This window comes from Eretmochelys imbricata, chromosome 12, assembly GCF_965152235.1.
Source record: "Eretmochelys imbricata isolate rEreImb1 chromosome 12, rEreImb1.hap1, whole genome shotgun sequence".
In the NCBI taxonomy this organism is placed as follows: Eukaryota; Metazoa; Chordata; order Testudines; family Cheloniidae; genus Eretmochelys; species Eretmochelys imbricata.
Window position 1 is genome coordinate 23,906,863 of NC_135583.1, and position 26,645 is coordinate 23,933,507.

The 26,645-nt window shown below is 40.6% G+C and overlaps 1 protein-coding gene across 1 annotated transcript in view; it reads right to left on the reverse strand.

Annotated features, from left to right (window-relative positions):
- Positions 1–5,164: 5,164 nt before the first annotated feature.
- The window catches only part of SLC7A10 (solute carrier family 7 member 10), an 80,119-nt gene continuing 58,638 nt past the window's right edge, over positions 5,165–26,645 (reverse strand). Inside the window, exons 3-11 of the mRNA XM_077831056.1 lie at positions 20,181–20,332; positions 18,848–18,973; positions 17,271–17,424; positions 14,805–14,928; positions 14,606–14,709; positions 13,394–13,490; positions 7,957–8,106; positions 6,920–7,097; positions 5,165–5,313 (exon numbers count right to left, since the gene is read on the reverse strand). Coding sequence (XP_077687182.1) covers positions 5,165–5,313; positions 6,920–7,097; positions 7,957–8,106; positions 13,394–13,490; positions 14,606–14,709; positions 14,805–14,928; positions 17,271–17,424; positions 18,848–18,973; positions 20,181–20,332 — 1,234 coding nt within the window. The remainder of the gene's footprint in view (positions 5,314–6,919; positions 7,098–7,956; positions 8,107–13,393; positions 13,491–14,605; positions 14,710–14,804; positions 14,929–17,270; positions 17,425–18,847; positions 18,974–20,180; positions 20,333–26,645) is intronic.

The window sequence follows — 26,645 nt, forward strand, 5'->3', positions numbered from 1 at the left end:
GAGGAGGAATCTAGTAATGTTTCAATTAGGATAGCAAATATCTTGGGATTGCAGTGGTCCTGAACACCACCGGTTTCATATTTCAACCTCTCTTTTGGATGCTATTCATTCACTCTGTTCTATCAAATATCAAGAGATTCCTGACATGACTTTTTGTATCAAATTGGCTCCATTTCCCCACCTTTCCCCTTCTATTTAAAATACTATGGTGGTAAAACTGGCTGACTGGGTTGGTAGTTTGCTTTAAAATGATAACAAGAACATTAAATTTGGACTAATAGGCCATTTTCTACCATCCTTAGGGATACTAGGACAATGATGAACATTCTAAAAATACCTAAGACAGAAAGAGACAGAAGTCTGAGTAATAGAAGTTTTGATGTCATTTCCTTCACTTATTTAAAAAGACATCCAGTCCATCTTAAATCATTAGATCTTTTTCTTTGGTGGAGCATGAAATTATCTTGCTGGTTGGGCCTGTTGATTTTGACAGTCAGATATTTTATAAATTAGAAACTAACTTTAATGTAAATTTTTTAAAATATAATTTTGTTGAGATTATAAATGAAACTGTTTGTGATCAGTAAATAGAACATGCTGAAATAGGTTTCAGGTGAGGTGATTTATGGATTAAAGATGGGCCCAAACTAAAACCCTGAATCCAAAACATCTCTAAATTAAGCCTCCTGATTTTAAGCCCAGAGGGTTCTTATTTTTAAAGTATGAAAATGTAGCGGAATCAGGAAAGATTTCAGACAAAAACAATTAACAACTGTGAGGCAATTGGTCCTTTAATTCTGATTTTCATTTCCTTAAACAAACAACCTAAGTGAAACCATGTCAGCAGTTGCAGTATATTCTTATCATTTGTGCCTTTCTCATAACAGCACAGGCTTGTTGCTGAAGAATTCTGCAAAGCCTAAACTCCAGCCAACTTTAATATCTTCATTGTTGGGGGAAATAAACTATTGTTGATGCTAAACTCTATATAATTTGCTATCTTGTGATATTGGCAGGGGAAGGAATCTTTTCTGAAACTGTCACTGAGCATGAATTTTAATCTGAAGAACATCAGAATCTTGGTCATGAAAGCCTTGACAGACAAAGGTAAATCATGATAAACCAATATAAATTTGTTTTCTTCAACACAGTGATGGGTGTTCATCCTGTGTCAAAAATGTGGCTTCATGTATGTAACTTTCATTTGCAATGCTACATATTCATAAGGTTATTTAAATGTAGAGTCTCTCTAGCATTTATATATGTATATACACAACACATACTTTCTCTCTAACTACATATATACTTTAATAATCTCTTGATTAACCACTTCATACAAAGAGAGGGGGGTATATTTTGCTTCCTTTTAAAATATCTACTGTCTGAAAGATCTGGATATATACCATCTGGAGGTATATATTTAAAATAAAAACATATTCTAAATGCTAAATTCTGTTGGAAGATGCTTTCCTTGAACTTGCCTCATAGTCTGAGTCTCAGGTTCAGTGTATTTGTAGAGAGTAGTCCTATGGTACTTGACAAACTAAGAGACCAATTGAATCCTTAATTGTTGTACCAAGGCCTTTAAAATACAGTAAATCATGATACTTGCAAATTAAAATTGATATGGCTATTTTAAAAGTAGTAAATATGATCATCTATATTTCTAAAAGTTACAACAAAGTAGTAGCTATTGGACTATAGCTTAGAGCTATTCTGTGATTTTGCATTTTTCAAAAGATTCTTTGGTATGAAAATGGTCACATTTTTACATTTGCAACCACCATAAATTTACCAAATAAGTCACTACTAGAACTCTAAACATATCAATTTGTTACAGCTACAAACATGCCAAGGCACCTTCTAATGAGCAGCTGGTGGTAAAAATATTAAGGACAGTTTCTTCATTGAACATGGATGAAATGTGGAGTTTGTCTTCAAAGGCAAGGTGAATTTTTGTGTGAGCACATTAGAAAAAATAGAAATATACCAGAATTTGTTCCTTTTTTCCCATTGCAATGTATACTAGAAATACAGTAGAGTTCTTTTTCTTCCCATTTGACAGTAGAACTGTACAAAGTTTAGCATAACTGTCCGGTTATTGTAATGTTGTTTGCCATGTTGTTGTAGCCGTGTTGGTCGCAGGATATTAGAGACAAGGTAGATGAGGTAATATCTTTTATTGGACCAACTTCTGTTGGTGAAAGAGAAGCTTTTGAACCACACTGAACTCTTAACATCTTGAATAGTCTCTTAGAATATGTGTGAACTACTTATGCTAAACACTCTGTTCCACCTTGTATTTAGTTGTGACATTCAGGCTATGTCTACAATGCACTTAAGTCATTCAAACTTTTTCGGTCAGGGGTGTGAAAAAAAATCCCCCTGAACAACAAATGTTTTAATGACGAAAAGCGCCAGTGTGGACAACGCTTTGTTGGCAGGAGATACTTTTCTGGCTTCGAAGCTACTGTCCCTCGTTGGGAGTGGTTTTATGTGCTCATCTGGAGAGCTCTCTCCTGGCGACAAAGAGGTGCTACACTGCTTATCTTACAACAGGGCAGCTGCACATGCATGTCATTGTAAGGTGCACAGTAGTGTAGACATCGTCTGAGTACCTTTTCCAGTGCCTTTCTGTGCTGTCTATCCTTGTACTAAGGTCTTGCTTTCATGAGAGTTTTACCAGTTATATCACTCTGAACTCCCCTGTGTGGCTACTAGATGAGTGACTTTGGTTTAGCTTAAATCCTTTTCCAAGTAACAAGCTAAACCAACCCCCCACCCCCAGCTTTTAATACTATAAGTAGGGCCCTACCAAATTCACGGCCACGAAAAACACGTCATGGACTGTGAAATCTGGTCTTGTGTGCTTTTACCCTATAGTATACAGATTTAATGTGGGAGGCCAGTGTTTCTCAAATTGGGGGTCCTGATCCAAAAGGGAGTTGCAGAGGGGTGGCAAGGTTATTTTAGGGGGAGTCACGGTATTGCCACCCTTACTTCTGCGCTGCCTTCAGAGCTGGGCGGCCACAGACCGGCAGCTGTTGGCCAGGCGCCCAGCTGTGAAGGCAGCGTCTTGCCAGCAGCAGCACAGAAGTAAGGGTGGCAATACCGTACCATGCCACCCTTACTTCCGCTCTGCTGCTAGCGGTGGCTCTGCCTTCAGAGCTGGGTTCCCGGCCAGCAGCCGCCGCTCTCCAGCTGCCCAGCTTTGAAGGCAGCATCGCCACCAGCAGCAGCACAGAAGTAAGGGTAGAGGTCCACAATGCCCCCTACAATAACCTTGCGAACCCCCCACAACTCCTTTTTGGGTTAGGACGCCTACAATTACAACACCATGAAATTTCAGATCTAAATAGCTGAAATCTTGAAATTTACGATTTTTGAAATCGTATGACTGTGAATTTGACCAGAATGGACCCTGAATTTGGTAGGGCCCTAACTATAAGTGTCCGTAGGGTGGGGAGGAGGTTCTTGTATAACCGTCACTTTTAAATTCACCCCTTAGGTTATACTGAAACTTTCCCATGTAGAGGAGGCCTTAGATAGATAGCCTGTCCTAGAAGCACTAATGATTAGCCAATACTTGCTCTATTGACATTTGTTTCTTAAAGTAGCACATCAGATGTATAGACGTAAAGATTGTGGTATTTGAGGCTGGTGTTTTTGGTTTACACAAATATTGCTTGCAATTCCTGTTTGAAGAAAAAGTATATGCTGTAAGAAGTGACTAACCAAGTTTAAAATCAGTTTAAATACAGTTTTTTTAATTTGAAAGCTTGTCTCTTTCACCAAAAGAAGTTGGTCAGATATAAGATATTACCTCACCCACCTTTTTTTCTGGTTATTGTAATAACAGAGCTGTTCAGATTTCATAATACAAACCGCAACTCCTGGTTTGCAAAACTGCTTGAAGACTGAAGTTACTTTAGATCATATCACAATTTCCATGGTTTCTTTACATAATTGAATAATGACAAAAATGATCAAACACAGTGTAGAAGTTATACATTCAGCTCTAATGTATTGTATGTAAATACCCTGGATAAGCTCTTAGGGTCTGTCTACACAGCAAAGAAATACCCGCGGCTGGCCCATGCCAGCTGACTTGGTCCTGCAGGGCCCAGGCTGCGGTATTTCATTGCTGTGAAATGAAATGAAATGAAATGACATGTACGGTGTCAGAGTCCAGGCTGCAGCCTGAGCCCGGATGTCTACACAGCAATGAAACAGCCCCATAAGCCAGTGCCTGAGCCAAGCCCCACGAACTGCAGCAGTGGGTTTTTCTTTGCTGTGTAGACATACCCTTACTGTTCACTCTAACAATGGTCACAGTTTTAATACCAAAACTTGCAAATACAGAGGCTTGAGTGTAACTTTGCTCTCAGGGGTAAAGTTATGCACGTGCACAAGTGTTCACACAATTGAGTTTTTTTAGATTGTAATTTGAAAACTACCTGGTTATGTGGGGTCTGATCCTGTGCCAGTTAAATCAATTAGAGTTGCGTCACTGGCTTCAGTGGGAGCATGAGTAGGACCACTGGCTTTCCCTATTCCATTGACTTTTCCCCATTTTATTTTCATTATTGGAAGAGGTCCCAATCTTGAAATTTCCAGATTAATCTGGTTTCAGAGTAACAGCCGTGTTAGTCTGTATTCGCAAAAAGAAAAGGAGTCCTTATGGCACCTTAGAGACTAACCAATTTATTTGAGCATGAGCTTTCGTGAGCTACAGCTCACTTCATCAGATGCATACCGTGGAAATTCACGGTATGCATCTGATGAAGTGAGCTGTAGCTCACGAAAGCTCATGCTCAAATAAATTGGTTAGTCTCTAAGGTGCCACAAGGACTCCTTTTCTTTTTGCAGATTAATCTGCTTTACAGTACAACTTCAAGGCTGCTGGAATTGGTGATGAAGAACTTAGCTTACTGTACCTGCACTAAACTTCCTTGCTGACTGAAATACACTGTCAGAAATAAATAACCAGCTCCTTATTTTATTTTTTTAGGAAAAGCTAAGAGCTAAGGACTGTTGTAAAGGTGTAGCTCATTTCATGGGCTTCTGTATCTGACTTCTAAAAACTTTTTTTTTTTCCAAGAAAAACTTTTTGCAAAAATCAACATGTAAACAAAAAGCTACTTCTGTCTCATCGATTGCTTCATTATTTCTCAAGGACTTTTTGCTGTTTCTTCAAGGACTTTTCACTTCGTGGTAGCTGAGAATGAGTGAAAGGCAGATCATCCTCTTCTGGAGCTCCCTCTTGAGGGTGGACGACGAAACACAACTTCTGTCCCCAGTAGGTCATGGATTCTATGAAAAACACAAACTCGCTTTGTTAATGTGATGATTATTTGAGTCCTCTCAAAAAATCTTCTACGTGAGCACGTATACATCCAAAGCTTTGCTGTTTATGCAAGTCAACGTATGGTGAGGCTTACCCCATCATACCATATTATTGCTTTTTTCCAGTGAAAATGATGAATTAATTTTTTTCCTAAAGCATTGAGTCCTGAGAGTCAAAGGACCCTAAGGGAGTTAGGCACACAATTCCCACTGACTTTCATAGGGTGGAAAGTTTCTAGACTCCTTTGGACATCCTAGCCTTAAAGCAAATAGTTTTTTAAAAAAACCTTAAAGACCTTGTTCTAGCTAAGATGTACGACTGGTGTGTAATTTATTTTCATGAGAGTGGTAGATCCTGGCTTTCCTATCTTATGCATGTGGGAATTCTGGACATACATTGCGATGGATATCAGTACTGTGCTGGGGGAATGAACACATTCAAAATCGTCACAAAAGTAGGGTGGGGGTGGGATAGCGCTAAAGTCTGATTTGCCAAAGCACTTAAGTGTTGGTTTATTATCTATTTAACACTTGAGCTCAATGAGACTTACTTGCATGCTTAAAGGTACACGCCTGAACAAGTGCTTCGCTGAACAGGCCAAATAAGCAAGCTGGATGAATGGAGGAATGTGCCATGTCAAAGAGGGGCAGAAAACATGCAAAGGGAGAACTACAGTAACCTAAATGAACAAGTTGCAGCATCATAAAAATAAAACTTGAAATTTCGTGCCTCTTCCCACAGCTGAATACTCATAGTCCAGCTGAATGGAGTATGTCAGACTGGCTCAGCTTACATCTCTGGGACCTGGCAGTAAACCCGGGCTACCCCTATCTGGATACCATTATGAAATAATCATTTCAATAAGGTTACTTTTTGAATATTTCCCCATTGTACAAGCCACTGAAACCTTTGCTGAATTCTAGAAAGTGGTGTATTAATGAGAGCACTTTTGTACAAGGGATGTCAGCTTCTTTGCAGAAAAGAACGGGTAAGCTAGTAGTGCTCTTCTGAATTTTACTGTCAGTCACATGCTAGCTACACCTCTTCACTGCTCTCTCTCTTTTTTTTGTTCTCTCTCTAGTCTGTTTCTGTTTCTCCATTTGCATTTCACAGCCTGACCTTAGCATCCTTATGTCTTTTTGAAAGATTAAGCACTGAAATGTCTGCACTTTGAGAGAAGTGTGTACAGGTTTAGGGTCTAAAAATTGGCAGGGGTATCTTTATCAATAGGCAGTTTTCCCATGCTCTGTTATAAATCTGATGATTTCTTGTGCCATATGCATCATGTTTTCTGCTTCTAGCTTTATATTGTATATTGGCATTAAGGCAGTTCTCTTTCATGTGGTCAAGAAGTAAATAATTGGGGTAAAATCTAAACACTTTGATCAGCAAAATCCTGTCCAAAGAGCTCTGCAGAGCTGCATAATTTAATGGTAGTGTTGGTGAATGCCACACAGTCACTGGGACCCTTTGTGGATTGGTGGAAATGTAGACCTGAGAGGTTGAAACAAATTCCTACATGTTCATGAACAAACAGTGAGGCTGAATTAATGAACTATAATGTGTTCTTACCAGCTAGTCTATTTACACACTTTGGTTTATTTCTCCAGTACACTCCAAGAAAAAACACGGGCACTCCAGTTAATATGATGATTAGTCCAATTCCACAGACGACTGGCTCAGAATAGAAACTGAAGATCAGTAGAAATGCCCAAAATAGCAGGTAAGTGACTGGAACAAGGAGATTCACCTAAGAGGGGAGGGAAGAGAAGAGATGTACAGAAATGTAACAGCATTCTGTAAGGTATACAGGGGAGAGGCAGTGAGGGCTAGTGGATCAAGCAATGGACTGGGAGTCACAAGACCTGGCTTCTATTTCTATCTCTGGCAAAACGCAGCTGTGTGAGCTTAGGCTTCACCTCGCTGTGTCTCTGTTTCCTCTCCCATCCTTTGTCTGCCTTGTCTCTTTAGACCAAGAGTGGCCAACCTGGGCCTGAGAAGGAGCCAGAACTTATCAATGTATATTGCCAAAGAGCCACAGTAATACGTCAGCAGCCCCCCACATCAATTCCCCACCCCCGGCTCACAGTGCCTCCCACCCACCGGCACCTCCTCCTCTCTCCCGGTCAGCTGTTTTGTGGCATGCAGGAAGCTCTGGAGGGAACAGGGGGAGGAGCGAGGGCATGGCAGGCTCAGGGGAGTGGGCGGACAGGAGTGGAGTGGGGACAGGGCCTGTGGCAGAGCCAGGGGTTGAGCAGTGAGCACGCCCTGGCCCATTGGAAAGTTGGCGCCTGTCACTCCAGCCCCGGAGTCGATGCCTATACAAGGAGCTGCATATTAACTTCTGAAGAGCTGCATGCGGCTCCAGAGTCACAGGTTGGCCACCCCTGCTTTAGACTATAACTACTACTAGGCAGAGACATGTCTCTTGCTATGTGTTTGTATGGTACATCCCACCACAGGGCCTCTAGGCACTACCATAATAAACAACAGAAATAATAATAAACAGTACTTCAAGTTCTGATGAGGGATTTGCTGTGGTTGACACATTCTTTAGATTGTTAATAGGAAGACCATAGAACTAAGAAATTTGGCTTAAATATTTTCACCTTGATAGGTCTGAAGATTTTGGGTTTCTTCCAACGCAACACGATCAGGCCTATGATTGTCACTCCATAGCAGAGGTAGTTAATAAACGACACATAATTAATTAATGTGTACGTGTCTCCAACAAGCATGATGATAATTGTGGTCAAACACTAAACAAGAGAGAAGCACATTCTTGTTTGAGTCATCACCAGAAAGGCTTACTTAAAAACAACAACGAGCAATTACGTTCCTTTTCTTTACATCCCACGCTGGGTGTTGCTACTGATTCCTGTGAGTCTGTTTACTAGATGAAACGTGTACCACAAAACCCCAGGCTTGAATGGAGATTCTGCATTTATTTGTTTTATGTTGAAGTCAGGTGCCTATAGATCTATTTATAAAAATGCATGGAGAATGTTCCCTGAAATGATGCTGCTGATTGTGGTCCTTCAATAACACCTGTGCATACTTGCAGAGCTCGCCTCACTAATAAGATGAATGACTCTGACAAGCTCTTGAAGCCCAATATTCAAAGGGGCCTCAAACCAGCCTTTGCATGTGCAGAACTGCGAGTGCCAATTAAGAGGCTGTCTTTGAAAATGATACTATTGATATTGGCATTGGGTAAATTTGATGACCCTGGTCAAACAATGACTAGAGGACACACCAGAAGTGGAAGGAAGTGGCCTGGATACCCAAAGAGGTAATGTGGAGTAAGAGATAGCCAGGGTGTGTGTAATTCTCCCCATTTTCCCTACAAAATGACTATGCACATTTTTAAGACCAAATGCTGGGCTTAATCCCACCATCTTGGTGTGCAGGGTCCTGAATTGAAACTCCAGTGATGGTCTGCTGCATAGGGGTGGGGGACATGGGGCAAGATGAGTCTGCAACCTGTGCATTGTGAACCTCATCCACGGGGACTTCCAGACTAGCACGCAAGAAGTTTCAGTGTAGCGATACAGGGAGTATCAGAGGGGTAGCTGTGTTAGTCTGCATCTTTTGCCGCTTTTACAGATCCAATGTGTAAAAGTTGCGTGTGATGAAGTGGGTTTTCACCCACGAGAGCTTATTCTCCAATACGTCTGTTAGTCGATAAGGTGCCACAGGACTCTTTGCTGCTGACACGGGGAGTGTAGCTCATCAACCATGAAGGCACCTGTAGCGTACCTGGTGCTGCTATGTGGTTGAAGGGTTTTCCATTCCTTTTCCTCTCTTGATCACAGTGTTGGCTGAACTCCCAGCACAACCCAGATATTAAGGCTGTTCACAACAACTTTGGCTTAAGGCAGAATTTGTGATACTCTGTTCAGAAAGCAGTAGAACATCTGCAATGCACCATAGCTGAAGAATGTTCAGCACCAATATTAACTATGTACTATGTCAAAAATGAACACGCTTTGACAAAAGGCCTGATCACCTGACACCCACCCGCAGTCAGCATATTTCCAGTGTTTGCGCTTCATAATGTATACGATCAGGTTGCACACAAGGGGATGAGGGTGCTAATGAACAGTAAGACCAATGAAGGCGACTGACTTTTAACTGGAGAATGCTATAGGATCTAAACTGCTGTAAGCTTTATTCCCAGGAAGACGCTTTCTGTAACTCAGTAACTTTAATCACCAAAAATTTCCCCCTGAATTGAAGCTTTTTCTTGCTTTCTAATGAAATCAATGGAGTTTTTAATCATGGACATCAAAGGGCACAGGATTGATCCTAAGTGCTGCAGGTGTAACTACACTGGAGAACAGAGTACTTACTGTACTTGCTTTTAATGGCTTCACTCCATCAATTTCTGTTATGTGTGTTTTTAAAAGCTGCTGAACTCTAGGACAGGACTTCTGGCAAAATTAAAGTTGTCTCTTATGGGAAAGGATAGATTTCTTGTAGACAAACATTCTGTGGTTAGTACATTACTTTGTTCTAGGTGACCTGAATATATTATAAAGAATAAAAGCTTTAGCTTTCTTTTTTCCCAGCTAGTGGGACACGCTGAAAATAACCTATATCATTAATCTTTTTTACATTACTACTGTTTAGATACTGGCAGATGGCTGGTAGAAATTTCCATGCATCTGCTTGCTTATTTGTACTTGCTTTGTTAGGGAATAACACTGTGTAATGTTAACAGAGCTGACTTACTGTTTATGGGCCAGATCCTGAGAGGTCTTGAGTGCCGCACTCCCCACTGGCATTAGCCAGGAGTTAACGATGCTCAGAAGACTGCAGAATGGGACCCAACTGAGATAATTATGCCTCACTAAACTCAGGTTTTTCAAACATCTTTTGATCACATTTTTACCTGCATTAATCAAAACCCATATGTATTCTGCAACAGTGCTGAGTTCTAAAACGATAATAGTCATTCATCCGTATGCAGTGTTACTTTATAGTTCTGGGTCATTTGTATGACAGTATCATCCATTAAATTCCAGAATCTGAGCGCCTGTAGATCCCGAGGTGGGATCCCAGAACCAATCATGATTTGTCTTTCCGTTATTGTGAGACTTCACCCCGCTCAGATTCCTGTTTCCCACGACTATCTGGTTTGTGGCAGTACCCCTGAAGGTGGGTGACTCTCATGTGCCACTGGCACCAGCAAATAATGCTAGAGGTCCAATGCATCCGATGAAGTGAGCTGTAGCTCACGACAGCTCATGCTCAAATAAATTGGTTAGTCTCTAAGGTGCCACAAGTCCTCCTTTTCTTTCAGAGATCCAAGTGTCTCACCACTCCGCAGCTGCTAATGTGAATCCCTAAGGGGATCTCGAGACCTTGAAGACTTTCATCATGAAGCTGGTGACTTGAAAAGGTTTAAAATAGGAGAGCATAATATTTTATATCAATGTCATATAATACCTCCATCTGATTTGCTCTAAGTGCTCTCTTTGCCATGATTAGCTGGTTTTGTGGCAAAGCCCCTTATGCTGATGAGATCTCAGGTGTAAGTGACACTAAGGTGATCAGCTCTGGTGTTCACTCATATCGGGATACGTATCCAGCGTATTCCTGATCAAATGACCCTGTTGCCAAATTGGTTGGCTCCCATTTCCCCTTCAAATACTTTCTTGAGTTCTTAGAGTGGAAAGTGTTGCTTGTGTGCCATACTGTTTCCTCTGATGACAATCCTGGTGGACAACAGTGCCACGGATAATGCTTGGGAAAAGTTTCAAAACATGTGACATAGGATGTCTGTACATCCTGTTTTGGCTGGGACAGTCCCTTTTTTAAGCCCTGTCCCGGCCGTCCCGACTTTGGGCATTTGTCCCATTTGTTCTTGCCAACTTGATCAGCTGGCAAGAGCAAACAGGACAAATGCCCACTTTTGTCAAGAAAGTGGGGCACAAAGGAACATGGGTGGGCGATAGTGGTGGTGAGCAACAATGCCAGTCCCACACAGCGGGGGAGGCAGGGCTCCGGTGTGAGGCACACAGGGCTTGAGTGAGCAGCAACGCCCGCCCCAGCTTTTGGGAAATATGGTCACCCTAAAGTGATAGCATCTAGAATCACAGAACTATAGGGTTAGCAGTGACCCCAAGGATCATCTAGTCTAATCTCCTGCCAAGGTGCAGGATTTGTTGTGTCGGAACCATCCAGGACAGATGGCTATCCAGCCTCCTTTTAAAAACCTCAGGTGAAGGAGCTTCCACAATCTGAATCTATTGAGCTGTGCACCCCAATAAAATAGACTTTTAAATGATTTGAACCCCATTCACTTTGCATTAATGACCACCTTGTTTAAACACCCAATTTTGGAAAGGAACAGCAAAAACATGGTAATCTTCTGAGACCTGAAGTAGGTCTACCTTAATGCACAGGCTACGATTAATTTAAAAAATCCTGATGCATTAATTAGGTTTGCCTAAAGTCTGATGTAATTTGCTATTGTAAGGGCAGACTATAATATTTTTATATTACTATTTATATAGAAATTAATATTTCAGAGCAACACTTAGTACATCCCGAGATGTAAAATAAACCCCTACCGCTGAATGATTCATTAATATCCAGTGTTGGTTCTGTAATTTGCACAGTAATTTAAAGGGAATGTTCTCTACAAACTGGGTAGCTGGCATTTGTTTGATTTGCCAGTTCTGCTCTGCACAGGGAGCTAGCTCACGCTCTGGCTCTTTCACAAAGTGATAGTCACTGACACTCAGCACATTATTTGAGCTGATGTATTTTTATGGACAAAGGGACTTTGCGTCATCTGCATCACCACTGCTCGGCTGCCCAATGAGTCTATATAGGAGCTGGATCTTGTTTTTTTTTATACACCGCACAGATTGCATAGTGCAGCTCAACCAGAAAAGATTCCAGACACTGAGTTATGTGGGTGTGTATGGGCATTAAAGCCTGTGCAGGTAAGATGCCAGGGCACTGCTACCTTTTGGCTAAATCATGATTTTATATTAACATAGATTATGCAGAACGGTTACTGAGAAAAAGATAGTGCTGGGCTGTGATAGCACGACTGCTATAGCTAGCCACACACTGGGAGAATAACACACTGGGAGAATAATAATATGGGTGTAAATCCTGGATGCGCTGAAGTCAGTTGACTACCACTGCAATGCAAAAGCCTCTCATTAACTGCAGTGGGGCCAAGATTTCAGCCAATGTGCCTGTGAGGGAATTTTCATGCTAACCGTTATTGAAGCATGAGGAATGTAAAATAAAATATAACTGAACGTTTTAGGCTTACTACAACCCTTTAGAACCCCACTAAACTCTGGAAGGAAGTGGCCTTCATCCCCATGATGTGTTGTGGAGTAAGAGAGAGTTGGGAGTGTGTAATAATTCTCCCTCTTTTTCCTACATGATGACTATGCACATTTTTAAGACCAAATGCTGGCTCAACCCCACCACCTTGCTAACAACTCAATCTGAGTAATAACTTGTGGAACTCACTGCTATAAGGTAAGTTTACATTGTGTAAAAAAACAAACCAAGAAACAAATCAAAATCTTTCCTTTCTACATTTTAAAATGTGTCGCCTTTTAGTGTAATTGGGTGTCCCCCTTGTTTTACCCAATGTGTTCAGCTGGTATATGCTTCTTTTGAATCTGTTATGCTGATCTTCTCTACTCACTTTCTTTACAGGGCCAAAGTAAAGGGGACACATCCTGATTCTCCAGAAGCTCAATGCAGAGCATCAATGTATCACTGCACAAAGCATCTAGTTTTTACAGAACAACGAGTAGCATTTAGCCCTGTACCTGGGGCCCACTATGGCTATTAGCTTGGCAGCAAGCTCTGAACTAGTCCTGTGGAGTGGAATTAGCATTGACTGCAGGGAGATTTTCTCCACATTAAATGTTTGCAGTGAGCTGACAGAATCAGTAAAAGAGCTCACAATTTCTTAAATGAAGCATTTCAGTTTGCAAACAAAGATTTTTCTAAATTGCACTCCCGTTTAAGCAGATGAGACGTGACAGAAAAAATAAAACTTACACACACTAGAAGGGCAGGGATTGGGGTGCAGTGTTTAACGTGAATCATAGCAAGCAAGCTGGGCAAGTGACCTTCACGAGCTCCAGAAAAACATAACCTGGGAAGCAGAATAGGAACATTCAGTATACAAGTTACTCCAACATTTAGCTGCACTGTTTCATCAGCCTCAATCAGCCTGATTCAAAGCCTGGGGGAGTCTTGGAGTGGAAGGATGTTCTAGTGGTTAGGGGGCTAGTCTGATACTTTGGAGACGGGGGTTCAATTTCCTGTTCCACCACAGACTTCCTGTGTGCCTTGGGCAAGTCAGTTAGGCTCAGATCCTCAAAGGTATTTGGAAGTTAGGAGCTAAGTACCTTTGGGCCTTAGTCTCAATCTGGCTCAGCAACCCAGCTGTAAATATAGGGCTTATAGAACTGTCCTCCTTCACAAGGATATTTTGAGGATAAATACATTAAAACTGTGGGCTCCCAGATACTATGGTGATGGGAACCATATAAATATCTACGATAGAGCCTAAATCAACAGTCTGTCTAGTGACTAACAGGCTTTGGATCAGGCCCAGTATCTCTCAAGGTTTTATTTTTTTAAATACATGAATTGTTATGTTTTTAAATGTCCTCAGGTTTGTCCGGTCTCACCACATTTTGAGAGCACTAAGGTACGTGACTTGGCTAAAGCACTAAGGAGCTGTATTGTTACCTCTTCCCTGACAGATGTTTGTATTTTATTTTCTTACGGAACTCATATTTCTATTAAATTTAAAATTTAAATAGACTATGGGCAAGATTCTGGTTCCAGTTCCACTACTGCAAACTACCCATCAAATGAATGGGTTTACTTTGGATTTATGTCCATGTCACTGAGAATCGAATTTGGCCCTACAACTCTCATTTCTTCAATCTACTTTTTGAGCTAAGCATAGCTTAGCTTGTAGCTACTGAAATTGTATTGTAAAATTACGTTGTCTAAGTATGTAGCCAATGTTTTATTCTTAGTACAAATCATTCCATCAGACATTTCCAGTAGATCATAAGGGCTCTTTTGCAGGAGATCCTGCTATTCAGTATGATATTTGCTGACTGAAATGGCACAATTCATAATTTAATGTTTCTAATGTGCCCAACACTTGAGATCAAGGTCTATAACACACAAAATGTCTAGCAAGCGTTGTAGAAAATTAGATAATGTTCATAAAATTGCACTCCAACTAACCTTGATGAGGTAAAAAGGTATCCATTTATTCCTCCAAATGTAGATAAGGCCACTGAGACTGGCATAACCCAGGAAAAATAGCCCAGTAACTTTTCACCAAATGTCTAAAGCAACAGAAGGCAGAGAAACTGAAATATACTGCACAGCACAGAACTGAAATTAAAGTGTATTTTAGACATCCATGGAATGGTTTACTTACTACTGCCACAGCATTGGAGGACAAGAGCTCTTGAGGTGACATGGCAGTGAAATATGCAATATTGGTGAATGTATACACAAATGTCACCAATGGGATGGATATGAATATGGCACGAGGTAGGTTCCTAATTGAAGAATTAGGAGGTTTGATAAGAAATTACATTCACATATAACTGGACCATACCACCCCACCCGTTGTCCCTCCCCCTCATGGCAACTTTGGAGAAGTTTTTATCCAGTTTTGTGCTTTACTGCCCTATTGCTACATAGAACAAAATATAGAACAAAAAAACCCCTCCTTCCTCCCGCCACCCCATATCTGTACTTCTCTCAGTAGCTTGACATACAGTTCTGAGAATACTAAATACATTCTGCAGTTCTGAGAATACTAAAACCATTACAGGGCTTCAGGATATCACCACAGAGCTGAAGACCATCAAACAGAATTTACAACATGGCTGCGATGGAGATACCAGAAAGCTTTTTCTTCATAAAGAATTCCTATACGTTTTCTATGTTGTGTAAGCTATTACGGTAATAACTAACAAGACTAATAATGACAGGTTTCAGAGTAACAGCCGTGTTAGTCTGTATTTGCAAAAAGAAAAGGAGTACTTGTGGCACCTTAGAGACTAACCAATTTATTTGAGCATAAGCTACAGCTCACGAAAGCTTATGCTCAAATAAATTGGTTAGTCTCTAAGGTGCCACAAGTACTCCTTTTCTTTTTAAGACTAATAATGTTCCTGTAAGTTTTTAATTTAGTTTACATGAGGCTCTGTTTGATAAAAATGATGCCATGGAAAATAACGGACTTGCCTTTTTCTCTCATTTATTCATTGAGAAACTTAGCCAAGTGACAAAAGCATTCTACAGACTGTGAGAGCTGTTTAGTGTGTACACTCCACTCAGGCTAATGTGTTCACTATAGCTCTGATTTTTGACTTTGTCAGATGAGCAAAAGAAATTAATAAACAGTTTTCACCAGTGTAGTTTTGCAAGGTTTTGGTATAGACATGAAGTTGGGTTTTATTTCTTTTCCCTAATGAAAATAGCTTTTTATTTTGTATTTCTCCCTCAAAAACTGTAGAATTGATAAAATTCCATTGTAAAACTTTCAGAGAGCTGGAACTGGCATCTCTAACACTCAGTTTAACCTGATGGGTTATCAATAATGTGCCAAACTGTTTTTTTTCCTGTAGCTATAGATGCTACAAAACACAAACTGAATTATTTTTCTTCTTAAACTTGTGCATATGACAGTAGTATCCAATTCCTGCTGGCAAACACTACATGAATTCTTTCCCTTGCTTCTTTTTTGCTCAGTTGAGACCACACTAGGGAATTCTGGATGTTTGTGAAAATGTTTACAGTTGCTTGAGAGAGCACTATACCTGCCTCCTTTCCCCTTAAATTCTTTAAAGATTTATAAATATGCATAACTTTATGTACATGAACATCTCACTACTTACATAGGTAAAGTTAAAGTATGCAAATAAGTTTTTGCAGGATTGAGGCTGTAATTTGTTTCCATCCAGAATGTGTAATACCTGAAATTATACTTTGCTTAACTGGGGATGTTGGGGTACGTGTGCTGAACATCCAGAAGCAACTGAAGACCAAAAACTGTCGTATGAATTTATTATTCTATTTTTTCATCTCAGAAATTCTGAAACCTTTGCGCTTTTGCTGCTTCTTGGTGGAAATCACTCTCCCCCTGGCTTTTCAAACATGATGGAGGATAACTCATTTCAAAGCCTGCATTATCAGCACCAAACCTGATGCCAATCACCCTGAGAGAACTTTCTTTCTATAGCCAGCAGCCAGTATCCACACTGTACATATCACTGAAGAAGGCAGGTTTCAGAAGTGTTTCATAAATGGAGTGGGGTGGGGGAGGGAGAATTCTGCCTCTTCTGTAAAAAGACATTTTAATCTCTTCTTTATGTGTTCCCTTTGGGGGGAAATGTTGTCTGAAGAACCAAGACCACAGACAATATGTTTTGGTATTAATAGATATAAAATACACACACACATAAAATATAATGTAATTTTGTGAGGCATCCCATCAATAATATAGATTAATACATAAACAATAGCTAGTTATGTTTAGTGCCATTAACATATAAGCAATAGGTAGTTATGTTTAGTCCCATTAATATAGATTAATATGTAAGCAATAGACAGTTCAATAATGCCATAATGTCAGTGTTACACCTATATGATATCTTCGTTCGGTGAAAGCTATGTCTAACTTAATGGGCCAAATACATTCTTAATTTCAGCACCTTCATTTAACTTGCCTCATTTGGGATCTAAAAAGGAAGGTAATTACCTTTACTTCGGATACGTATAGACATTTAGTGATGTCAGTCCTCCTGCAGAACACACTGTGCATAGTACCAACAGACTGATCCCACTGTCTTTACCTCAAAAGTATCTGGGTCATATGGAAATAAATACTTGCCTGCGGGGATCAACTAATTCTTCTGTGACATAATTCAAGAAGTTCCACCCACTGAATGCAAATGACCCTTGAAGAAAAGCTAATGCTAACTGTCCCACAGATGGAGACATCCAAAAATCAAATGCATTGCTTGGTGTCAGTTCTTCATAGTTTCCTATAGACAGAACAGAAGCAAGAAGTTAAGTCAGAAGTGTAAACTATTTTGATGGTGACTGGTGGAAGTGCCACCTACCCGGGGAACCAGGACATAAGAAAAGTATTATTTTCAGAGAATTGTAAACTTCCTAGAATTGTGTTCATTCAATTTTATATTACGTTTACTAACCTTAGACTGTGCTACACTGGTTTGCACCCTGAGAACTGGGAAACATTAACATTAAACTACCAGTGCTGCTTTTAGATTCTCATACAAAACTGTCCTGGGGCACAGCCTTGATGGTGTAAATTGTCATAGCTATATAGACAGAGCTGCCACAAAACCTGTGTGATCCCCATTGACTTCAATGGAACTATGACAATTTATACCAGCTCAGCATTGGTATCTGATGCCCTAAACTCTCATCTCATCTGAATGGAGTGAGTGTCTCCTCTACAGGAATCCAGGGTTCTTCGATAACATTCACTCTACTGTGAAAAAAAAAAACCCTGCAGGGCAGGTGGAATTTTTCAGGCTGTGGGGCTTTTTTATTTTTAACCTGGAAAGTGATGCCCTTGCCTCTTCCTGTTGTAAATACTGTATTTCTGTCCTCTCTACATGACCCATTCACACATGCTGAAAACATCATCATCCCTTGGGTCCTGTGCTTTTCATTAAGGGGCTGAATCAGTAAGATACACAAGCACTTGTCTAATTTTAAGTACGTGAGTAGTCCCATTGCTTCCAGGGGAACTGGAACTACTCATATACTTAAAGTTAGGCAACTGCTTACATTGCTTGTTGATTTAGGGCCTATATTTCTTAGGATTATTTTATACAGAGTTCATCAAAAGCAATTAAAATTTGAGGAACATGTCATTGATAAAATTACATTATAAATCTACCCAGTGAGATATTTCTCAATATTTCAGTTCCACGCTTTACTTTATTGAAAACAACAGTTTTCTTTGAGAGAGAAACTTGTGCAAGGATGCTACATCTTATTTCTGTAGTATGTTGCCTGTTTGATAATTACTTATCATGCTATGTTCTGAAGAATACTTCCTTTGTGATTGCACCTGTACTTGGAAGGAATCCTGTAGCTTCAATTAACAGCAATTAATATTAATTATTTTCAGTTTAGTCACATATTTATGGGCACCTTACACAGTGGTGTCTTTGCTAGGCCCTGCTTGAAACTTGCCCTCCTACAGATCAAGTAACTTCACCGGCTACCTCCTTCTCTAGTTTCTTTCAAATCCAAATGCTTGCTAATTGTAGCAGAGAACTCTGTCAGCAGGGGAAATAAAATAAGCCCTCAGAATTCTTCCCCTGCCTGCTAAGAACTAGAAAACAAGGGGATGGGTACAACAGGCTTTCTAAAGAGAATTTAATTTTACCAATAGTACAGTACTGATGTTTAGGCTTTCTCAGTGAGTACCTTTAAAGATCTGTATGAAGCCCATAGTAATGATAAGGGCCAAGGCTAACAGTTTTCCTGCTGTAAATATATCCTGGATGCGAGTTGCCCATCGAACGCTGGAGCTGTTCACCCAAGTCAGGAGTACTAGAGAGCAGAAAACCGAATTCAGTGGAACAAAATTTTGTATATTTCAGAATATTCATTAACAAATGCTGAGAAACATAGACTGCTAGTTTCCTATCAGCAGACCAGATGGAAATCTAGCTTGGGTTTGGATTGGTCTGATGAGCAGGATTAACTCCACCCTAGAAAACTGCCTGTTTCAGAAGGACATTTGCCAGAGCTCTATCCCTGATGCCCCCATCAATACTTAGGAAGTCCTAATTGTGGGGAGGGACTTCTGTGAACTGAGGGCATGTGTACACTACAAAATTAAGTCAACCTAACTTACGTCGGCATACAGCTGCTGCAGTAATTACATTACTTGTGTGTGTCTACACTTCGCCTCCTGTGTTAGCAGTGTGCATCCTCATCAGGAGCACCGATTAAACTGTCAGTGTGGGGCATTGTGGGATTGCTTCTGAAAGCCAGCAACAGTCGATGTTAGTAATGTAGTATCTACACTGACACTGTGTTGACCTAACTGCATTGACATTGACTCTACGCTTCTTGTGGAGGTGGCTTTATTAAGTCAGTGTAGTGGGCAAGTTATGGCAGCAGGAGTGAACTTCTAGCGTGGACACGTACATAGTTAGGTCGATGTAAGCTGCTTTGCATTGACCTAATTCTGTAACGTAGACCAGGCCTGAGCGGAAGTGGTGAGTCTCTCCATCCCTTTTCATTCTGATTTTCTCCCCTCTGGGTCCTTAGTAATTAATTAAGAACTGGTGGCATTTGTTTTTTTACACACACATATAAAGGACTTGTGAATTGCTAATCCATTTGTTGAGTTAGCAACAGTGGTTTAAATACAGTGAAAGGTTCTTAGCTACACATACTGAGCCCTACCCCTTATTCATCTTTCAACCTGAACCTCAGACCTCAGTTTATACCTAATCCAGATGGGCACACCTCCTCTTTGGTCCATTTCTTTGTGGAATATATCACCCTATAGTACACAATGAAACTGAAAATAAGACTCAGCTGAGCCAGCATGATATATAGCACCTCCCCTCCTCACATCCAGCCTCCGACCACCATAGTGGAATTGCCTTGGTTGCTGCAAAGGGGACTTCAGTGACCATTAGGGTGGGGTGGGGGATGGATTTGCCCATTATCGAATATTAAACCTCTTTGACGTAAAGATGACCTAAACTTCATAGGAGCATAAAGAACATTAGGAAATACTCACATAAACACACCGTGGAGAGGACCCTGGAGGCATTATAGGGTGGGATGCAATTAGGGAACACCGGTTGTAGAACGTAGTTTGAAAATGTCAATGCGATAACAGCCAGGCTGGTAGGGTACATGATAAGCACTGCACTCCATAGCAGCAAAAACCTGTATTCACAAGAAAACCATTGGTGCTGCTGTTATGCCAGTAAGAATCATTTGACTGTACAACAGTTTCATAATCTGATGACTATCTTTATAGAAGGCTCAGAATTAGGTAGCTATTTTTCTAAACCCCACCAAAACAATCACTTCTCTGATTTCCCCCAACCTTTCTTTACTCCTATTTTCCCAGCTCAATATGTTTTTTCATTTAAATTTGATGTGATACAGCGCACAGTTTAAACATGCACACAACAAGGAATAGAGACATACTGTCAGCATATTGAGTTAGCTTTGCATGTCACAGTGAGAGTATCACCAATGGATTAAATGGTGCCACTGGAAAGGAAAAAGATGTGTTCTAGCACTAGGTGTTACCACAACACACTCTTTGTTCTTTAAGCTTAAAGTTGTCTTGAGCATTGTCTAATGGCTAGAGCAGAAGTTCTGAGCTATATTCCTGACTGGACCACGGACGCTGTGACTTGTGTCAAGTTTCTGCCTGCCCTTTATTTATTGGTGCTTCTGTTTTTGTTAGCCCAACCTGAGACACATAGGACCTGAATAAGAGCAACTGAGCACCCGCAACTTCTACTGACTTCAATGGTATCTGAAACGGGTTGCCCAAAATGAGTGAATCTTTTGAAAATGTAGGCCTTTACATTCCTCAGTTGCTCACTCTGTGGAAGGGGTTAAAAATACCTGCCTCGCAAAGATGTAGGAAACCTAGCTGATGTTTATAAAATGAGATCACTGGATGAAAGGGGTATATAAAGAAACAGTATTATTTATCGGTTGCTTGTCTCTGACTAAGATACTTTGGTGCCCAGTGAGCTTCCTTCTTGCAGGAACAGAACCCTCAGGCCTCACTTCTGAACACTTCAGAGGCATCTCCTTTGGTCAGACTGAGCCTCACAAACTTTCAACATGTTCAGCGGTTTTTACTTTAAGAGGGAAGCATTCATCTTAACTTAAAATAAAAAAATTCTCTTACGCACTGGATGGGAACTATGTGGTAAGATGTAATCAATACAAGAAGATGAGATGCTACTGATTTTTTTTTATATATATATATATATATATATATAGTAGTGGCATGCACAACACAGCACCTAGTCCAGGGTTGTTCTCTTATAAGCTCTTCTTTCCCAGCATGCCTTTCTGTAGCTGGCCCTTTAAATTTGGCAGAGCAAAGCAGCTCCAGCCCTAAAGGAGTCATTTTAAAACTCATTGTTCTTTGCTGAACCCTCCTTTCTTGTCCCTGGTAAGTGCTCTTTGTTCCTGTTATGTTAGTTTTCCCCTTTTTGCTCCAGAGGATTATGGCATGTTCTTGCACTTTCTTTTTCTTATAAACCACTGTATCATTAACTTTGCCAATCAACTGGCACATGGAAAGAATTGGTTACATTTCAAAATGAAAAAATGTACTTTAAAACCCCCACACCATTTCTCTCTTTCTTTACCTTTTTTGAGTAGTTTTCCTACAGTGTTCATTGCTTTAAAGAGGCCAGATCAGCCAAGTTCTTTCACACTGTTTATTATTATTTGTATTACTGTAGCGCCTAGGAGCGCCAGTCATGGACCAGGATACCATTGTGTGAGGTACTGTACAGACACTGAATTTTACATAATAGTTGTTATCCTGTGGCTGTGTGAAAAAGCATAACACCAGGTGTTTATCTGTGCTGTTCGTAGTTGTTTTTGGGATGTGAATGTTACTTAGTTATAACACATTTTAAAGTATTTTTGGATTCTCTCTAAAGGAATTTATTTGGATTATAATGTTAGAGCCTAAGGGTTAAATAATCAAAGATTAATAAAACTTAAAGATTGAAATAATCAGTTGTTGACAATGCTGATCTCTGACAATGCTGACTCACCTGATTGCTTTCCTGGTTAAATGAAAGTGCTCCTTTCCCCTCAAACCAGCCTTTGCCTGAGTGTATGCAATTTTGATGGGTGTGGACTGGTGTGAGTGCACTGTAGCACTGACATGTGTGTGTGCAAGGACTGGAGTGTTTGTGAGTAAAACTCATGAGTTTTTCCCATTAATGTTATATCATCTTCATGTACAGTGATGAATGCAGCAAAGTCCACATAGTGGTGTATACAGGTGAAAATGCATATGCCCATTGGAAGCAAGAATTTGAAAATCAGGTCCTAAAAGCAATATCTCATTCAACATCGGCAGTCACTTGTACAGTGCAATATTAAGCACATTAAAATTGGTATTTGGTACTATGAAATTTACTGGGAATGTGAATAATTCAGCAGAAAGATCTCATAGTCAATTTGTTTCACGTGGAATGAAGTATATGTAGATTTGATAAAACCAATTAAGTTAAATGCAGATTGTTGCCAGAGGATTATGAAGCCAAACTGTCAAAAGGGAGCTCAAAACAGAGATCAAATGATGATGAAAGGATGATACAATTAACATTTAGGCATATTTTAATCTTAATTTTGCTATTATTCTCACGTGTTTTAATTAAATCCTGGTCTTGAGTAAAAGATATTAACACTTGAGCCCAAACTGGTATTTGTTAAAAGGGGTTCAATTTGTTCCTATTAAGCTTGGGGGAATTAATGCACAGATGGTTATCCAACATGATGAGTCGCCAGGGTAACGTTTGTGTCTAAACTACGACATGGGTGGGAGAGTATGATTTACAGAACAGAAAAAGAACTGTTTTGAGTAAACTAAGGCCTGGCCTATATTTAAACGTTAGGTCTACATAGCTACCGTGCTCGGGGCGTGAAACATTCACCCTCCTGAATGTCTTTATTAAGCCGATCTAACCTCCCCACTATAGACATGGCTAGGTTGATGGAAAAATTCTTCGGTAGACAGCTGCCTCCACTTGGGGAGGTGGATCAGCTACAGCAATGGGAGAGCCCCTGCAGCCGCTGTAGGAAACAGCTACACGATGGCACTGCAGTGGCATAGCTGCAGTTGTAGCTGTGCCATTTGCGGCACCCAGAGTGGAGACGTGGCCCACGGTTGACGAGGGTTGAAGTGAGACCGGACTTTTTTTTAGACACAATTGTGTTTAAGTTTCTGTATTGTCAGTGGAATACATAACTGCCAAACTAAACAGCAAGGCAAATGGTTAAAGCCGCGGTGATTTATTTTCTTAGCAGTTCCAGTCATGAAGATCGCATACTAGGGGACTTTAACCAAAGCTGATAATACAAAAAGTTCAGTTTTGAAAAAAGAAAGGGCAGTTATGCCATGTACTCAGGTAACTGCCCCAGGTGTTTGGATGGAAAGTCATGCTCCTGAGACTTGATCTGTGTGTCTGAGAATGTCAGGGCAGCAGAAGCTGAAGCCTTATGTGATAAACTTTTGGGATTATCGCTGTAATTCACTACTCCGGTGGAATCTGAGACGTTAAAACCATTCTTGTCTTACCAAAGCTGAGAAGGAGTCAGACATTTTAGAAAAAGAGGTTTAGACAGTTTAAAATAAGAACTAGGGGACTTAGGCGCTGACTTTTTTGTTTTTCTCAGTGGGTGCGCCACCCTGGCTCTGCCCCAAGGCCTCAGCCCTACTTCATCCCTTCCCTCAAGGCCTCGCCCTCGCTCCACCTTTTCCTGCCCCCGCTCTGCTCCCTCCCCCGAGCCCCCGCACCTGTCACTCAGTTCTCTCAGCCCCTCCCCCAAAGCCCCCCCACCATCCTGTTGCTGCTCCTCTCCATCCTCCCCTGGACCCCTCCCACCAGCTGCCTAAGAGCTGATTGGCAGCCAGCCCCGGAGCCCCACGGAACAGCTGATCGGCGGCTAGCCCTGGGGCCCACCCAACAGCTGTGGCTGGTGTATGCTGAGCACCCCCTATTTTTTATCATGGGTTCCAGGGTCGGCGTCTATGCTAGGGCCCAAATCTTCAAAGATATTTAGGTGCCTAACTCCCACTGAAATCAATAGGTGTAATGTGCTTAAGTACCTTTGAGGATCTGGGCCTAGGGAAAATGTAGTTGTTCTTGTCAGTGATTTAGAGGGATCAGATTAAACGGAGCCGTAGCCCTGTGACACACTGCCTTTTGTTTACTGTGAGAAGATCTGAATGTACGAACTTTCAGTCGGAAATGTCAGTGGTGTGAGTGGCTAGCAGGAGCTGAGGTGCCCAACTAGCTCCTGGATGTTTCTAGGAGCAGCCTACTGTAAAAGTGCCAGTCAGAACACTTCCTTTATGTAGGCATCATGGGCTGGTGAACAGAGCATGGGTTTGGGCATCAGCAATTCTCAAATCCTAATCCCATCTCTGTTCCTGAGTGTGAGGCCTAGAACAAATTGCAGCCTTGGCGAGCCTCATTTCCCATGTCTATGGGATAATACAGGCCTCCCCTTGGTACTCTGAGAAACAACTTGTTAATGTTTGTGAAATGCTTTGGAAGTGGAAAGTGCTGAGTATTATATTTATTGCTCTTAATTCCTCAGCATCCATGATAGTTCTTGCTTGGTTACTCTCTAGAGAGTCCTGGAGGAAGGAGACAAAACTGCAGAGGAATGTCTCATTTCCTCGTGGACTCTTCCTGCATGCCATGCCTCTCTTTCCTTGAGTGAGATGAATGATCTTGCGTTTGAGGAGTGTTCAGACACTCTTTCTGCATGTGGTGATGGACAAGACAAGGGTTTTTTTCACCTTACCAAGGACCTAACCCTGCAGGGTGCTGAGTATCTCCTTGAAGGGCTGTGAGCTCTCAACTGGTGTGGCAATCAGTGGGGCTTAAGGGCACTTGGCACTACTCAGGATTGGCCCCTAACTGGCTTGTAGGACCCAGTGTCCTAGAGCCATTGTTTGAAACAGGAAGGAGGTCAGACATGGAGAGGAGTTCGGTAACAGCAGAGCTGGAGTCAAGAAGTTCATTTGATCCACATCCCAAGCAATTTTTCAGTTTGCTAACATGACCCTGGAGGCTCTTTTGAGGCTTCCTCAACATGATCTTAATAGGTAGCTGTCTGTAGCCACTAGGAGCTTTACACAGGCCAGAAGGCCAGGACCACTTTCTTCAGGATAGAGCCCTTAGCTACAAAGCCTGTTGGAGTTGGTGGTGGTAAGACTCCAATTGACTTTAATGGGCACTGGATCAGGCCCTTTCCTGTTTGAGAGACACTCTGGTGTAAATGTAAATCTACTAAGGCTTTTACTGATTTATTATTTTTGGATGGATTTGTAACCTACGTAAACATATTGTTCATTCTAGGCCAACGCTGTGTATTATGCTAGCATCCCTGGAGAGTAATTCTCCTCATCTACATTTTGGAAACAAATTAAAAAAGTATTGAGATCAAACATTCTCTCTTTTTGCATTTGGGTAATGAGAGCCTACTGGATTGAATAAAACAGTTATTGAATATATAGATGTACTCCAGGTCAAAAAAGCATCCCAAGCTGAATTCACAAGTCAAATGGATAAAAATGAAAACAGTTCATACAAATATCTATTTTACCTATTGATATTTAAAAATATGCATTAGACATAAATAGAATGATGGAATCAAAGTACATTTCTCTTTAAGATTTGAAACCCATGGAAACTAGTAAATAAATCTCTCTCTCTCTCCACATCTATAGATATATAGATATGAATGATATGATACTATGAAACTGGTGCATCTTTAAAACATGAGGAAAACATCTTGCTCTGGAAACTATAACAAAGATAGTCCCATAAGGACAAAAAATCTCTGTAAAATTATCAACCATTCTAATTATTCCTAGCATTGTCTCAAATGCAGGTTGAATTTTTGCTTTCAGAATCTTGAGGCTTTGTAATAAATGAAAACATTTAACTTCTTATAAGTTCATTTAAGGCATGTTTTGTTTAAAGTTGGAGGTAGCATTTATTAAAGCCTTGGCTTAGGTCTCTATGCTGGACGTAATATTTATTGATTTATATGAAGTACTTGATATGGTCAATAATGATCTGATTAAAAAAAAGGTTACCTTTAGTTACATTGTTCTTACTGAGCATAGAGAAGAAAGATTATATTTATCAGAAATGCATTAGTAAGTTTTATGAACCTGAACTTGTTGGTTAAATGCCACAGGCATACATATGAAGCCTATTATTTACTATTTTGGGTAATGTTCTTTTTATGACCTGTATACACATGAAAATCCGTATGTATGCAAATGCACTGCACGCAGTTACACTGCTTTGGCAATACAGGATGTGACAAAAATACTGCAGTTAGTGTGATCATATTCAAATGCTATTTAAAAATTATATCATAAAAATAATAGGAAAAAAAGGAAAAATTAGGCTCATTGGCATAAGATTCAAGCTAGTGCTATACCATCCAACTCTTTTTCTTT